The sequence below is a fragment of the Phoxinus phoxinus genome, assembly GCF_949152265.1.
Source record: "Phoxinus phoxinus genome assembly, chromosome: 12".
NCBI lineage: Eukaryota > Metazoa > Chordata > Actinopteri > Cypriniformes > Leuciscidae > Phoxinus > Phoxinus phoxinus.
In genome coordinates, this window is record NC_136887.1 from 24,650,130 (window position 1) to 24,667,749 (window position 17,620).

The following is a 17,620-nucleotide window of genomic DNA, read 5'->3' on the forward strand; positions in this document are numbered from 1 at the left end:
CTTATGTTGTAACGCTGGAGAAGAAGAAAAAAACATTAGTCTACTAACTAGACTATGTATAATAAATGTCTCAAACATTTTGCCTATATAGCAATGGTGTTTGTTGTGCTGTTTATAATATAAAAACATTGTATTACACTTTTTATGATCGTAATACAAATAGTAATGAGAATAATGACTGAGCATAGGCTAATGTGAAGTAAAAGTAAAAAGTCTGAACGCATTTGTAATGTGGAGTTAAAATGTGGCAATTTGTGCCCAAACTAAAATAAAAAAAATCTTTCTAAAAAAACAACATAATTTTCTATACATAGGCCCACGTGTGGTCCTTCTTTTGTCTTGTGTGGGAAAGAAATAGCTGACATTTTGTAGCGGCCAAGCCTATCTTTATGTAACCGTTTCCAGTCAAAAGCCAAGACACACAGACACGTTCAGGTAACTTCCTCTCGGGAATTTCTTCAGACATGCAATGCAACAAAATCATTTTCACCGCATATTTCCTGGTCAAAGATGACAGTAGAGGGCGGCGTCCTGAACCACCTGTCTCGGTGAGTAATATAGCACTCATCTGCGAGGAGTGTTGTTCATTCGTTTATGCAGTGCTAGAGAGTAAAGATGGTCAACTGGATTATTAATCACGGGCTGGGCGCTTTCATCGTGGTATTTAGGCTTTGTTTTGCTTGCTATTTGAATAAAAAAATGATAATGCAGTTAACTATAAACCTTATAAGTTAAAATAAGTCGATCTTTTTATCTTAAGATATTTATATGTATTTGTAGGTGGTGTGGATGGCCATCAACATCTTTCTGTTTGTCCACTTTTACTTATTCTATGATGAGGGACCACAATTTGAATACACTCGTGAACTTTTAGGGGTAAGTTTGACAGGAGAAAAAGCATTTTTCAAAGTATTCTCTAAGAGAAAATAGTAGCCTACACTAAGGAAGTAAATGATGTATTAAATAACATCTTTTTATGTAGTAAAAAGAGAGATAAGCAGAGGGAAAGTATTTAAAGGGACTGTTTCTTTCAGTCTGCATTGCCTTGGGCCAGAGCTCCAGCTGCTGTGCTCAACTTCAACTGCATGCTGATTCTTCTGCCAGTTTGCCGGAACCTGCTGTCTCTTATCCGTGGCTCTTTCATGGTGAGTTGCTGCTCACTTGTACCTTTGTGTTTGAGATTGTATATGAGACCCTCTGTAAGTATTTGCCCTTCTGTCCATTTTTTAGTGCTGTGGAAGAACAGTGAGGAAACAGCTGGACAAAAACCTGACTTTCCACAAATTGGTTGCTTACATGATTGCCCTAATGACAGGTAAACATGTCCTTGAAAACTCAATAGGAAATTGTTGTGCATAAAGTAGGCTTTCACCTGAATGCCAGTAGGCTCACATGTGCGATAGCTATTCAGAACATTCACACTTGCATTTCTTTTCATGCTGTGATGCAACAGGATATAATCAAACATTTTCTCATTGTTGATAACACATCACATCACAGTCCAGAGTGGTAGTCTGAGTATTTCACCCCTGATAACCCTATAGCATTGCAGGCAGTGTTATTCTTCTAGGCCAAATCTGGATAAACATTGACCAAGTTTTGATTTTGTAAGAAGCTGACAGTAGTATTTAACACATTTGTGTCTGGCTCAAGAAACATGTTTTATCCATCAGGACATGTCAGGTTTTTTTATGCTATCAAATGTCAATGTGAAAAGACAGATCAGAAAAGAAAGAAAAAAACTAAAAAGAAACATCCAAAGAAGTTTTTGTCCAAATGCTGTATTTAAAGTTACTCGTGGGGGTTCTGCATGGATATACAAATCATATTGAACTTAAATTCAGATTTGCCAGTAAAGGGTTAGGGTTAGATTTTTACTTTTAATTTTACTTTGACATGGTATCTGATTTTGACCTTATGAAATGCTTCTTTAATGCAGCGGTTCACACTATTGCTCATTTGCTTAACGTGGAGTGGTACAGCAACAGCTTAGATGGTCGATATGGGCCTGTCGCCGGGAATCTGTCCATGCTTGACGACTCCCCTGAATTAAATACTACTTACCTTAATCCCATTCGCTCCACTTCTACGGTGAGTTGCTGTACTTTTCATTGCTTTTTTTAAGGTTTTTGATATACACTACCATTAAAAAATTTGGGGTTCAATAAGATTTCTTTTTGATTTATACTTTTTTTTTTCAGCAAGGATGCATCAAGTTGATCAAAAGTGACAGTAGACATTTATAATGTTTAAAAAGATTTCTATTTCAAATAAATGCTGTTCTTTTTAACTTTCTATTCATCAAACAATCCTGGAAAAAAGTATCATGTGTCCGCTAAAATATTAAGCTGCAAAACCGGTTTTAACTGTGCTGATCATAAAAAGTAATGTTTATTGAGCACCGAATCAGCCTATTATAATTATTTCTGAAAGATCATGTGACTGGAGTGATGGCTGATGAAAATTCAGCTTTGCCATCACAGGAATAAATTACATATGAATACATAATGCCTTTATTTTAAATCAATATTTCACAATACTATTTTTAATGTATTTTTGTTCAAATAAATGCAGCCTCGTTTTTTAAAAACTTTAAAAAAAAAACACTTACCAACCCCAAACTTATGAACGGTACATTACAACTGAGCTCTATACTGTATTTTTTTTCTGAGGTGTGATATGCCTGCTCTAATCTTGTTTCCTCCTCCTCCAGACTCCAACGATTTTTGTATTCACCACTATCGCGGGTCTCACAGGTGTCGTCATAACTCTTGCCCTCATCCTTATCATCACTTCCTCTATGGAGGTCATTCGCAGAAGCTACTTTGAAGTCTTTTGGTACACGCATCACCTCTTCATCATTTTCTTTGCTGGCTTGGTTTTCCACGGTGCAGGGTAAGGACTATTTACCGGTGAAGCCTAATTTTAAAACTGATTTATAGTAGATTATTAAGAGCAGGTAAAACATGCGGTTTGGTTTATGTCCAGACGAATTGTGCGAAGTCAGCAAGAGACCGATCCACCTCACGATTATTCCGTCTGCGAAGACCAGCCAGAGAACTGGGGGAAAATTCCTGCATGTCCAATCCCGCAGTTTGCCGGAGGGTTTCCTCAGGTAAAAGTTGTCAAATTTACAAATGCACAAGCCTACGATAGATTTAGTTTTGGTGGTTGCTGATTTCAATTTGCTGAATCCTCTGTTGCAGACCTGGATGTGGGTGATTGGACCGATGATCATTTACCTTTGTGAGCGGCTGCTACGTTTCATTCGCTACATGCAGCCTGTCAGTTATAGAAAGGTGTGTTGTCATAAACGTTTTGACAAAACTACAAATATATAGTTCCTGAACCCCATCACGATTGCTCAGTAATCAGAAACTGTATTCATGCTTGTATACTAGATTGTAATCCGCCCATCCAAAGTGTTGGAACTACAACTGGTTAAGTCTGGATTCAAGATGGAAGTCGGCCAGTATGTGTTCCTCAATTGCCCAGCCATCTCTCCGCTAGAGTGGCACCCATTCACCATGACATCAGCCCCGGAGGAAGACTTCTTTAGTGTGCACATCCGCTCGGTTGGAGACTGGACTGAAAAGCTCATCAGTATGGTCCAAAACCTACCAGAGGGTGGGCAAGGACCTAAGTATGTACTCTTTGCCATTTTACTTATTCTCTGGGCACAACGTATTCAAGCAATCTTCAAATTAGTTTAATTTCAAAATCTGCATGAAACAGAAGTTGCGATAGCCTTTTATTCCCTATTGTGACGTATGTCTGAGTGAAACAAGTAAGAATGTAGGGCGGGGCATTGCTTTGATCTCATGTGAATGACAGAGGGAGGAGGAAGTTATTTTGATCATCAATTATGAGGGCACACCGATTTCTAAAAAATAAGAATTGTCCATTTTGATTTCTTGGTGAAGTGTGAAATCAAAATATCAATAATAATGTATGGATCTATTATTTTTGCGTCAGGATTGGTGTGGACGGTCCGTTTGGAACCGCGAGCGAGGATGTATTTGATTACGAGGTCAGCATGCTGGTGGGTGCTGGGATTGGAGTGACCCCATTTGCCTCTATCCTGAAGTCCGTCTGGTATAAGTTCAAAGACTCCAACCCCAAACTACGAACAAAGAGGGTAAGAACATTTGGGACTTAAATAAGGAAGTTAGTGCAAAGGTCAAGTACAATAACTCCTGTTGCTGCTGTTATATTACAAAGGTATTTATGCCCTAGATAACAAAGTCCGGCATTCCTTGAAACTCCGTTTCCTCACCATTTCTGACTTTTGTGTTTAGATTTACTTCTACTGGCTCTGTAGGGAGACACATGCCTTTGAGTGGTTTGCAGATCTCCTACAAGTCCTTGAGAAAGAAATGGAGGAACGTGGAATGAGGGACTTCCTCACATATAAGCTCTATCTCACCGGATGGGACCAGAGTCACGTACGTACCAAAAAAAAAAAAAATCTCCTGTGATATGACAAGATGAACTTAATTGGAGTATGAGTAATGTGCGCATGTCACAGAAGATCTAATCTTGTGTTTACAGGCAGACCATGCAATGGTGCATTTCGATAAGGATACAGATATCATCACCGGCTTAAAGCAGAAGACTCATTATGGCCGACCGAACTGGGATAGAGAATTTGAGCAAGTTCGGCAAGAGAACCCATCGTACGTTTTAAAACTTTATCATGTTATTGCTTCCTACATATGATGCTCATAAAATTTCCCAACACTAACATTTTATTTTAAATATCAACAGGTCTGTGGTTGGAACATTCTTGTGTGGCCCACAAGCCTTAGCGGAGGTCTTGGAGAAGAGATGTATGAAGTATTCGGACGTAGATCCACGGAGAACCAAGTTTTACTTCAACAAAGAGAACTTCTGAGGAAATGTTTTACAGGAAACCTAATTCTCTTGAAAGACTTGTGCACTAGGGATTGTGTTCTTCAGCAGTATCATGATTTGTCACTTCTCAAATATTCTCCGTTACTGTGAGAACCTTCCTGCTGGAAAGTGAACAACTTGCTGAAAGGGACTAATTCTGTGTTTGGGTCAAAAGTCCACTCATTGTATTTCTTTTTTTCCTGGTTAGAAATGAATTACCAAGAATTAAGGAAATAAGACCTACACCAGAATGTATTGCGTTTATAAAATCCTCCTTGTGTAAATACGTGCACAGATCTAAAATTAGCATGGCAAGAGCTTTTGGAAATTTTAGCTCCTTATGAAAGTGAAAAAGAACCACACATTATATGATCTAACATGTCACTGGTTGTGTAATCATAAGAGGCTTTTTTTTAATACTGTACATTATAAATAATATATTCTTTGTTCTAAATTGTTTGTATATAAAAATAATTTCCAGTTATTTATTTCAAAATCCAGTTCTTTATTTTTTTTTTCATGAGCAGTAAATTGTGAAGCACTACTATTAATAAACAACTGATTTCACTTAAAATAAGAAAATATCACTAGAAAACAAAAACAACAATGAAGTTACAGATGTGGAACTCTTGCAAACCAATACAAAAGTATCCAGGTGATGGGTTGTCCGATGGGATGCGTATGTTCCTGTAATCACATGAGTTGTAGAGTCAGATTTCCACACTTGCACTTACCCAAACTAGCCATGTCTCATTCTGTTACATGACAAAAAAACATGTTCCACTTTGTCATAGAGCCTGTAATTATCACAATAAGCTGTTTTAGGACAGATGAGAAAGAAACAAAAGCGCTCACATCACACGAGGAGTCTTCAGGGTGCGCCTGCTGTCTTCTGAATCTGCTCCTTCAGTATCAGGATACTCTGTCTCTGTTCTGGTGGCAACATGGCGATCTGTTCTGGGGTCAGCTGCAAGACTTGCATAATCAAGGCAGCCTGGGAATGTGGAAACACAGCACATAGATTAGTATCTAAGGGACAGAAGCCTTGTTACATCATGGAAGATTAAAATTGAAGCGTGGTTAACCTGTGAACTTTTAAATCAACATTCCAACAAGTAATTCTGGAAAATCTGGTCACTGAAACACTTAAAAGGATGCAGATCTGAAAAATATGTGAAAAAAAATAAAAAATGACCCACCTTCTCGTGGTCTTGTGATGACACATCTGACGTAGGACCCTGCTAAAAGACAGACAGAATTAAAACATGCAGATATTTGAATTGAGTACTGCAAGCTGAATACTGCTCTCAGAGAGATGGGCAGCAGGACAAGTAAGTCCTGTAAGTGTAAGTGGAATTTTTTGGGGGGGAAATCATTATTTTTCCTTTGCAATGAAAACCATTCAACAGTTTAGACTATTTTTAAACAATTATTAATATTTTTATTCAGCAAGATGATATCAAATTGATAAAAAAATGACAGTAAAGACTACGGTATATAAAAATGTACATTTAGTAATTTAGCAGACGCCTTTGTCCAAAGCGACTTACAAATGAGGACTAAAGCAAGCGAGTCATCATGAAGAGGCAAAAACAACACAAGAAGTGCTCAAAATACAAAGTTCAGGCATTGCTCAGAGTAGCATAAGCCAGAAAAGGGAGGATTAAAGGAAAAGGAAAAAAAAAATAGCTCACGGAAGCAATAAAAAAAAAATACAGGTAATAATAAAACATTAATAATAATAAATGCTCTCCTTTTTGGAAGCTGACCCCCCAAAAATATTTGATATAAATGCTGTTCTTATGTACTTTATATTAAAATCAAAGATTCCTGAAAAAAAAATTCATTTAGCAGCACAACTTTTTTTTCAACATCAATAATACAAATTTTTTCATTTGTTTTTTTTCTTTATTATAAGCAAATAAATTTAGCAAACCTGCTTTCCTTAAATAATCATGTTTAGTACAACAAACACAGGTTCTGTTGACTTGAACACATAGCTGCCTTTATATTTTAGGAAGGGGGTCCCTCACAAGGCTATGATTAAATTTTAAGTATTAAAGGGCACCTATTATGACATTTAAAATGTTCCTAATGTTGTTTAGGGAGTCCCCAACAACAGTTTTACATGCATGCAATGACAAAAAACACTTTTGTTTTCGTATAATATGCATTTATTTTTACCTGATTTGCTCACCGACTCCCAAATGATTCGTTCAACGACTCGTTTTTCAAACCCCTCCTTTGCGCGACGCTAATCTGCGTTGATTGGTCAGATGACCCAGCAGTGTTTACAGAGATAATACTTATTTTTAACACGGAGTGCAATGATGCTTTTATCAATTAAATTGTATTATAATAATGATTATAGTCCACTGCTTTATAGTTTGTAGTAAAAAACGAAAAATAAGATAAATAATTTAATGTTATGTTAGCGAGCATAGCCCAGAGTTCATATTGTAAAAGCACAATCAGTCTTTGTTTGTTTGCGTTAGCCCGATGCATAAACATAACGTTTTTACAACAAAAAAAAAAATGCAGTTACGTTACAGTTATTACTCTATTCTTTAGACAACTCCGAAAACAACGACAAACACTTCACATATCTCAATACAATTGTCATTGAAGACCTAGAAGCTAAACGGTGCTTACACAACAAACAAAATAATTATTAAGCATGCTAACGTTACATAAAATATAAAAGCAAAAATTATTAATAACACTTACAGGTTGTGATACGGAGGAGGAATCTGATGCAAATACACTTGGAACTGAACCTTCCTTCAATAGCAGCGGCTGGCGAATCCAAGTTTGATTGCATTTAAAAAGCAATCGTCTTCAAAATGACGCGAACAAAGCACAAGGCTCGGACTATACTTCTGTGGTATAGTGAATTCAATTGTAGCCACTTAGTCTTCAAATGCTCCTCCTTGGGCAGATGAAAAAAGTTTGCTTTTGAGCCGCACTTCAGAACACAGCGTCTCGTCGCCATGATATTTTCCCTGGCCTTGGAGCGCAATAAGTGGGCGTATCGTATTCAAATAACTTGACAAGTTGACGTCATCTAGTCAGAGAAAAAGCTTCGGTCTTCTAACGATTCATAAAAATGACTCAGAGTCGACTCTCACTTTTGAAAGACAATAACTTTATATACGGTGCACTTTCCTATTTCAAACTTTGCAGGATGTTTTTGTTCACTAAGATCTATGTTACACACTACATGAAAGGTAAATTTCAAAATTCCATAATAGGTGCCCTTTAAAAGGTTTGAGAAAAGGCAAACTATAGGAGTGTGTAAATCTTACTGGTCTCGCTGCTGGAGGTGCACTTTGTCCCATGCCGTGGGGAGGTTGACCCTGCATTCCACCAGCAACAGGAACCCTCTGGCCAGATATTGGACCCCGAGCATCAACAGCTCTAGGATCACGACCTTGAGGAATTAAGAAAATGTTTAAAAATCTTATTTGTAAGAGAAATCCTTCAATCAGAGTTTTCTTTCAGTAAGGAGCAAAACCAGTATTGCAGATATACAAACCAAGTCAACAAATGAAGTGAAACCACATCTTCAAGTACCTCTTGCCTCCATGGGTGGACCACGCTGGTCCATCATAGGGCCTCTAGGTTCTCCCATCATGGGTCCTCCTCTCATGTCATGAGGGCCACGCATGTCTGGGGGAGCCATATGCATGGGCGGCCCCTGATGTTGCGGAGGGCCTCCAATGTAACCACGCCTGTAAGTGAACAATAAGCAAAATAATAAGCTTTCGTTATTAACTTAGAATGTAAAAGCAATGAAAAAGATTTAGTGGTCAATAAATTGCCATAAAAGTCTGATGTACACTACCATTCAATAGTTTAGGCTCCGTTTTTTTTAAAGCAAGCAAGGACGCATTAAATTGATCAAAAGAGACCATAAAGATATTAATGTTACAAAAGACTTCCATTTCAAATAAATGTGGTTCTTTTGAACTGTCTATTCAAAGAATCCTGAAAAATACATTTCCACAAAAATATTAAGCAGCACAACAGAATGATTTCTGAAGGACCATGAGACACTGAAGACTGGAGTAATTGGTGCAAAAAATTTCACATTTTAGAAAACATCTTATTTTAAATTGTAATATTTCACTATATAACTGTTTTTACTGTATGTAAATGCAGCCTTGGTGACCATAAGCCTACTTTCAAAAACATTTAAAAAAAACCTTAACAACCCCAAACTAATAATTTTCTAAATAATTTTTATTTTGTCATGGTTCTATAAACAATGACTTAAAATTATAATTATTTTTTTCCATCATATTTTATTTACCTGACTATTATTAAAATTTTCAGACTTTTACAGGGTTAATAACAAATGCATAAAAGGGGGAAATTAAGCTAACAAAACTAATGACCTGTGATCATCTATTCTAAATGTCACATTACCCTGGCTCCACCACGTCTCCAGTAACATTGACCAAAGATCCACCTCGCGGGTCGTTCGGACCATCACCAAGAAGGCCTCTGGGTGGGATCCCTTGAGGGCCTTGCGGGGCCCCTCGCATTGGGGCACGTGGGTCTACTATTGGCACTGAAAAGAAAGAACAATTATAATTTAAAGAAAAGTGTATGCTTCGTAACTCTGACAAGACTCTAAAAGAAAACCGTCTACAGAATCAAAATGATGAAAGAAACTAGTGTCATAGTGCATTACACAAACATTTCAAAACATGAACATGTCCTTTTATGCAAAAAAATAATAATAATAATGTTGTTGTATTGTCAAGCACAAATTTCCAAGATATGACACCGTTATGATACATCAGGGCATTTCCTCAAGTGTCAAGGAAATTAAACTAAAGGAAACAAAAAGGTTCTACTTCACCAAACAAAAGGATACTGTTACACCCGTCACAGTGACTTTGTTAACAGAGGGTTTCAACATCTTTAGAAAGTAAAACTCATCAATACTCATCTATATTCTGCTACACTGGCACATTCCATTAAGTAACAAGACTTCATTGTTCAGGTTTTGGATTCGGGCACTAAAAAGTCAAAACTGTTTACAATGCGTCAAGCACTTTTGTTTCAGAGACAAAGCAAGGCACACCTATGTTTCAACACTATTTAAAAACATGTTTTAATCAACGTTTTTTAATGTTAAATAACATTTAATCATGTTTTAGGTCCACTGTGCTTTTTACAATGTTTTTGGGTCATTCTCTCTCTTTGACATGACTGGAAGTTGCACTTTATTAATTGCAAACTGCCACAAAGTTCACAAAATACTGTCAATTCAGACGTGGTGTTTAGGGGTATGCCGAGAGGAGGAGTGCACTCCAAAAGGTGCACATCGGGGAAAGATAATGAGCAGGTGACAGTCTTGACAGCCCTGTTTTGAGCAGACCAGAGTTATACCCATAATACCTTGAGGCCGCTCGATAGCAGCCTGCCCAGCTGCTCCCACAGAAGGGTCCTGAAGGGTTCCTGGGTCAGCATTAAGTGAAGAGAACAGGAGAGAGAACTGAGACAGCGCACGGTAGCACTCACTGATATTACCCAGGGATGCTTGTACTGATGGTTATGGACATGGGTTAAAGAAGGGGTCGATATGGGTTTTTAATTGGCTAATGCAGATACTGTATAAATATCAAGAAATCAAGATCGATGTCTTAAAAGAATTTGAGGTCAGTGCGTTTTTTTTTTTTAAAGAAGTCTCTTTTGTTCACCAAGGATGCATCTATTTTAAATCCTTGTTGTCGGTTAGGAACCTGGGTGTGCTCTTTGATACCAATCTTTCATTTAAAAAAAGTCACGTGTTTAGTATCTATAAAACCGCATTTTTTTATCTTAAAAATATATCAAAATTACGTCATATGCTCTCAATGAAAAATGCAGAACAATTAGTTCATGCGTTCATGACATTAAGGCTAGATTATTGTAATGCTATTATGGGTGGTGGCCCTGCACGCTTAATAAACAAACTACAGCTGGTCCAAAAGCAGCAGCTAGAGTTCTTACCAGAACCAGGAAGTATGACCATATTAGCCCGGTTCGGTCAACTCTGCATTGGCTCCCTACTAAATATCGTATAAATTTTAAAATATTGCTGATCACTTACAAAACACTAAACGGTTTAGCTCCACAGTACGTGAGCGAGCTCTTAACGCATTATAGTCCTTCACGTCTATTACGATCTCAAAATTCCGCCCAGTTGGTAATACCTAGAATATCAAAATCGACTGCTGGCGGTAGATCCTTTTCCTATTTAGCACCAAAACTTTGGGACAGTCTTCCTAACATTGTCCTGGAAGCAGACACACTCTGTCAGTTCAAATCGAGACTAAAAACACCTAGCATACACAACACATTATAGACTTGTCTTGGATCTGGCGGACTGCAGTAAACCTCGGGATAAACAGAGAGACTAATATTAGCGTAGACGCCATCCTTCTTATGATGTACCAAGTACATCAGGATTTATGGGAAGTGTTCCCGGTTCCAGCTGATCTACACTATGCAGCCTGACAATCCTGATGTTTACTGCAGTCCGCCGGATCCAGGCCGTATCCGGATCTGATGAAGGACCTGCGCCTGGACACGACGACAACCCAGTCCTGAAGTGTCAACTAGTCTCTCCCCTGTGAAGGCCTCCCTCCCTTCCCTTAACCTCTGTAGTCTGTACAGTTAAAGCGTTGTCGGGATAATTCCGGATCACGTGGCTATGTGGAAGCGATAAATTCTGTATTATACATTTTTCAAGGTTTGTACCTTGGAACCCATTTCATGGTTTGCGTTCTTGAGCCACCAGGCACTGTTTTGTGCAAATTTTATGCAAAAAAGGTTTTCCTATCATCACTGTAAATCTGCTTTGAAACAATCTATATTGTTAAAAGCGCTATATAAATGAAGGTGACTTGACTTAACTATTTGACTAAAGATACAGTAATATTGTGAAATATTACCACAAATTTAAAGGAACTTTTCTATTTTTAAATATTTTAAAATGCAACTTATTCCTGTGAATTTTCATACTCCAGTATTCAGTGTCACTGATTTGGTGTTCAAGAAACATTTCTTCTTATTAAACACATTTAAAAATGGTTATGCTGCTTATTATTTTTGTTATTTTTTTTTTACAGTTTTTATTAATTTAATGCATCCTTGACAAATAAACGTAAAAAAATATATAATTTACTGACCCCCAAATTTTTAACGGTAGCGTACACATCATTTATTTATTTATTTACCCAAAATGGGTCAAATTAAACTTTTTTTAATTTACAAAAAGTATTTTATAGTACGTATACCGGTATATAGGCTTTAATTTGGCGTTCAATATCTTCAATATCTGACGTAAGAGGGAAATTCCACTTCTGTCTATCATGCACAATCATCGGCTGATGGCAATCATCCTAAAATTGTGATTATAAAGGTGAAGTGTGTAATTTCCCAATTTGAAGCACTTTAGTGCAATTAAAATATTTAAGACTCAACCAAATGTTGAGAGTTTGGTACAGGAACTTCTGACCAATTGAAAACAGAATTTGATAAAACGGTTTATGTAACTCCATTAGGTGACACCAACAACGTAGAAATCACACACCTCACCTTGAAGAGATGAGAATGAAAATGAAATATCTACATAAAAGCTTGCCCAATACTGCTCACTTGTGGACAGGTTTGGTAATGGTGTTAACAAACAGGAAGTACAAAGAAATCATGTAGCGATGTGATCATTTTCTCACTATGACTGATAATATCCCAAATGAGTAATGCACTGGTAATGCCTAAAATGAGTACCTGGTCCCCTATCCATGGGCACAGGGCCTCCTGGAGGGATCCCTATCTGAGGCTGCATCCCACCTGTAGAGGGAGGGAGCAGAGGTAAACTGCTATCTATGCACACACAGATACACAAGCGCCAAAGTACTGCAAGGACAACTGGGCTTACCAGCTGGTCCCATGGGTCCCTGTCCTGGCATTGGTCCGGGTACTCCACCCCCCATCTGTGGAGGCTGCATCATTTGAGGGGCTCCGTTCACATGCATACCTGGCTGTGAGTCACAGGATCAATAGAAAATTACTCCGTGTCACGAATGAAGAGAACAGTCTAACTGTCCATGAACCCAAATGAAACTTTTTCAAATATCAACTACCGGTATGCGCTTTTTTCGTTCACTGAAAGACTACAGAGCATATATCTGACAATGAAGAAGAAAATAATTGTATATGTAGAACAAATGCTGATGACTAAAAGGTCATTATGAATAAACAATTTAAATCACAAAGGAATAAAATAACTCACTTGAGATTTTGAAAAGTTTTTACTTAGTCTTTACATCAAAATAACAGTAAGACTTTCTATTTCTCTCATACAAATTACATGCCAAGCAAAACTGAGTTTCGGGAGGAAAATATCTACCGGTAAGTGCATTTATTGGGTTTTATTTAAAGCTGCAGTTCTTAACTTTTTTTGTGTGTTCAATCAAGAAACCATTTTCCAAGCCATGTTTTTGTCTTATCCTGAATCACTAAGGTACACCTATAATAATTGTCTATATTCTGACTATTTTAGACTGGTTCGGGTTGTAGTCGAACCGCTGGGGAGTAGCCCAGTACCTGCGTGACTCGTCATAGACATAAACAGAGAGAAGTAGCTCCGGCTACAATGTTCTTCTGCAGGACACATGCAGTCCTGTTTATTAACCACTAGATTGCCAAAAGTTATGGACTGCAGCTTTAAACTGTTATAACATGTATTTAACAAATCATTGGTAATACTAAGCATAATCAGTGAAAGATTGTCCATGTAAAAATCACAAAAAGGTTCAAAAGTTGGGGCCGGCAAGAGTTTTATTCAGCAGGGACGCATTAAAATAATAAAAATGTAACAGTATTGACATTTTTAACAAAAAAAAACAAGTTTTTTTTTTTTTTTTTACTTTCTATTATTCAAAGAATCCTGAAAACACTAAAAAATATTAAGCAGCACAACTGTTTTCAATTATATGTTGATAATTATCAGAAATATTACTTGAGCACTAAATAAGCTAATTAGAATGATTTCTGAAGTATCATGCGATATGAAATCCATCACAGGAATAAATTAATTTAAAATACATTAAAATAGAAAAAGTTTTTTATAGTAATATTGCAAAATTGCTTTTTTTTAACTTTCGATTAAAATGCAACCTTGAGCACAATAACCTTTTTAAGGCATTAAAACCCCCAAATTGTGAATGGTATTGTATCATAACAGAGAAGCACTACGATTTAATGCATCTTGTGATACAAGTGTTCAGAAAGCGATGAAAGAGGTAATACTGACCATTGGCTGAGGCTGAGAGACAGGGACATTGGGCTGAGGGAGGGGCTGGTTAGGTACCGGCACCGGCCCAGGCTGAGGGCTCGGGTTTATGGGCTGAACCACAGCCGGACGGTGAAGCATTTTCTGTAAGAGATTAATTTTCTATTGATTATCTTATATAGTTTAAAATGCCACATACTATAAACATTTGGTTAAAAACACTTTCAAAATCCTTGATATTTATAAGAGTGCTTATTTAAGAAGGTTTATATTAAGACATTCCCAAGTCTGTCCAATCCATGTACTAAGACACTTTCCAATCTTCTATGTAGCTCACTCCTCTTTAGTGATCTTACCAGAGCGATTTCAGGATCCACAATCCTCATGACCACTTGAGCCTGCAGCAAAGCATAAGCTAGCTGAGGGTTCTGCAAGAGCATGTTCCTGGCCTCCTGGGGACTGTTCTGCACACAGAGCTGTACAAGCAAAAAACAGGGTCAAAATTCTAACAATCACTTCAAAACAACAATTCATTTTAAATCAAAATTACTTGGAACAATAAAATTAAATGTATAATAAATAGCAATTTCTAATAAAATCTGTCGCCCCTTTTGTCATTCAAACCTATATGACTTGGGCTAATTTTGTAAAAACACGGTAAAGTTAATCCATGTAAATCTAATCCGGTCTAATCCAACTCTTACGAAAAGAAACATGAGATTTTTTTATGATAAAAAGATTTACTTTAGGCTTTTATTCACAGAAAAATAAATATTTTTTTCAAATCTGTGTTGATCAATGTTTATTGATGTCTTTATGAACTTCCTGAAACATCAAAGTTTTGCTGGAAGGGATCTCTCAGACTTCATTAAAAAATATTTGTGTTTTGAAGATGAACAAAAGTCATAAATTCAGAATGACATGAGTAAATTATGACAGAATTTTCATTCTTGCTTTCTCCAGCTATTGTCAGACCCATTTGATCTGAAATATCACTCTTAAAGGGGTCATATGATGCTTTTTAATGTGTTCCTTTTTCTTTAGTGTGTAATGCATCTGTTGCTACGCATGAATACGATCCACAAAGTTGCAAACTTTTGATCGATCCAAAACGCCTTGATCGAAGTACAGATATTACTTCCTTAAACGTCTACGTCACAAAGTCATATGTAAAAAAAAAAAGGCAACGCTTCAGTAAATAGTGTTTTCGTAGAGAGCATTTTACAGAGGACAGCTTCCTGAAACTTGGACAGTACAACGCCGGCTATATACAACTTAGAAATATACCACTACTTTTACAAATATACCACTACTACTTACACATATATATACCACTACTACTTACCACCGAGAAACGTTCTGCTCAAGTCATGCTTGCAAAGTTGTTTTCGATCGATTTGGATGATCGTCTGCATTTTCAGAATCTGACACGGCTCGAACTGATATGGTAAAACTAACGACATTATTAACTGCGTGCTTACAATTACTTAACGCTTTGGAAGCTAAAGCTTGGGATTATGGTGACGTTACATTTCCGACACCCGCTTGGGGTGTTTGGCCAATCACAACACACTGGGTCTGCTGGCTAATCAAAGCACTATGAGCTTTTAGTAACGAGGGGCTTTGGAGAAATCAGCATGTTTCAGACAGACATTAAAGCATGTTAACCTATTTTATAACACCCAAAAAAACAAAATAATGATCTTTTAAAATAGCATCATATGAGCCCTTTAAATTCAACAGGCCACTTTCCAAAAGTCACCTTCATCTGTTTCATAAGCTCAAACATCTGCTCAGGAGGCAGGCTGGCTACTGCCCTGCTGATGGACTCTGGGGCTTCTTCTGTTGTGCAGCCGTCTCCATAAGGGGACTCAATAATAGGGGCACCAGTACCCAAACCTGAGGAAAAAAGCATGCAGCTCAAACAAAATAGCCATTTCTACTACTCAAGATAAATCAAAAGTTCAAACTCTGTTTGGGTGGAATATCACACTTAAAAAGTACTGAAACTTACTTTTGAGCTCCTCTTTATTCTTCTCACTGGCAGCATTGTCGACGCGGAGGGCTCTGCCACTAAACTCTCTGCCGTTCAGGTTGCGCATGGCACTGAGCGCCGTCTCCTGATCCTGGTACTCACAAAAGCCATATCCCTTTGGTTTACCTGTTTCTCTGTCATACACCAACCTGCAAGATTTTTTTTTTCTAGATCAGCATCAGGTTTCCTCAAAGTGACCAGAGCATGTTGTTGTTTCAAGCATTATTGTGCATACCTAAAACTGACGACAAGTCCAACCTCTGAGAAGATGTCTTTCAGTTGCTCCTCTGTGGCCTCATATGGGATGTTTCCAACTGTTACCAACAAAAAAAAAAAACTTTTTTTTTTTTTAAGAAATCATATTGCACATGTCATGCACACTGGTTCACTGTTGTAGCATCTGTTTAGAAGCTCATCAATTTTGGTTTTATCACTTTGTACCACTTACACCATTGAAAAATTCCATCCAGTGCAAAACTTAGTAGAAAAGGTATGATATCTGCAGTAGTTTTGCAACTAATGACGTGTATACGTGAACATGTATGCAAATAATATTAATACTAATTAAAATGTATGATTCTAACAAACAGTTAGATAAAGTGGTACATAATTTAAGACAGGTTGTAGGTTAGTGAGATTTAGCTTAGCGGCTAATGAAACAGAATGGTAACGTTACATACAAGAAACAAACTAATCCTATCTCTTCACACATACCGAAAACCGAACGCAACGAGCGGTCCACGGCAGGATCCCTGGCAGCCGCGGCTGCTGCGGCGGCAAGCGCTAAATTCGCCATATGTTCAATGATAAAATCACAGTAAACACGACCAAAGCATCAGAATAGACCGACGAGAAGCCGGAAACCATGTGGGAAAAATATAGATGGTGCTACAACAAAACCGGTACATTGATATTTCAAAATAAGAGTCCGAGCAAAGCGCTTTTTTTCCTGCACAACAAAATGAAATACCATCATATAACATCATAAACGATCAAGAGAAAGAAACAAAACCCATAGGTAAAAACTAAGACCAAAAAATGCAAAGGGCATATAAAGTAGAAAGCCATACTGTATAAAGTAGACTAGGCTACATAAATAATTCAAATAAAATACTTTGTAAAGCTCACAATCAATTCTTTATGGATTTTTTTTATTTATAGAATATATAATATTAATGTGGCTGGATGGGGTTTATGTTTATGGAATTTAGCCAACACTAACATGAATTTAATTAATTCGATTTTTTTCTTCTTCTTAAAATATAAATTGTGATTTCCCTGGCCCTGGGTGTGTGGGTCTTCTAATTGTAGCCTAAATTTTGAGATTTTATTTATTTATTTATTTTGTACCTGTTAAAGAATTGTTAAATTTGACTTTTTAAAGAAAACACTACATGAAT

The 17,620-nt window shown here is 37.2% G+C and overlaps 2 protein-coding genes across 8 annotated transcripts; one reads left to right on the forward strand and one right to left on the reverse strand.

The window, feature by feature from the left end:
* Positions 1 to 420: 420 nt before the first annotated feature.
* Positions 421 to 4,908, forward strand: nox1 (NADPH oxidase 1). 2 transcript variants are annotated; one of them, XM_079631787.1, is made up of 13 exons: positions 421 to 548; positions 781 to 876; positions 1,035 to 1,145; positions 1,231 to 1,315; positions 1,940 to 2,091; positions 2,714 to 2,895; positions 2,989 to 3,115; positions 3,207 to 3,299; positions 3,402 to 3,643; positions 3,976 to 4,138; positions 4,299 to 4,445; positions 4,552 to 4,676; positions 4,768 to 4,908. In XM_079631787.1, exons 1-13 carry the CDS (start codon positions 465 to 467, stop codon positions 4,892 to 4,894), a joined length of 1,734 nt encoding a protein of 577 aa, XP_079487913.1. In that variant the 5' UTR covers positions 421 to 464; the 3' UTR covers positions 4,895 to 4,908. The 2 variants fall into 2 exon arrangements, with proteins under 2 accessions (XP_079487913.1, XP_079487914.1); XM_079631788.1 differs by lacking the exon at positions 421 to 548 and adding an exon at positions 600 to 660.
* Positions 4,909 to 5,389: 481 nt separating this feature from the next.
* On the reverse strand, positions 5,390 to 17,115 carry cstf2 (cleavage stimulation factor, 3' pre-RNA, subunit 2). Of its 6 annotated transcripts, none has more exons than XM_079631790.1 (15): positions 16,935 to 17,092; positions 16,456 to 16,534; positions 16,200 to 16,369; positions 15,948 to 16,084; positions 14,542 to 14,661; positions 14,207 to 14,329; positions 12,830 to 12,932; positions 12,679 to 12,741; positions 10,303 to 10,362; positions 9,322 to 9,466; positions 8,467 to 8,624; positions 8,199 to 8,323; positions 6,093 to 6,131; positions 5,749 to 5,887; positions 5,390 to 5,580 (listed from the first exon to the last, which is right to left on the reverse strand). In XM_079631790.1, exons 1-14 carry the CDS (start codon positions 17,014 to 17,016, stop codon positions 5,765 to 5,767), a joined length of 1,527 nt encoding a protein of 508 aa, XP_079487916.1. In that variant the 5' UTR covers positions 17,017 to 17,092; the 3' UTR covers positions 5,390 to 5,580; positions 5,749 to 5,764. The 6 variants fall into 6 exon arrangements, with proteins under 6 accessions (XP_079487916.1, XP_079487915.1, XP_079487920.1 ...); XM_079631789.1 differs by having other exon boundaries at positions 6,093 to 6,134; XM_079631792.1 differs by lacking the exon at positions 10,303 to 10,362 and having other exon boundaries at positions 5,440 to 5,580; positions 16,935 to 17,115.
* Positions 17,116 to 17,620: the final 505 nt, after the last annotated feature.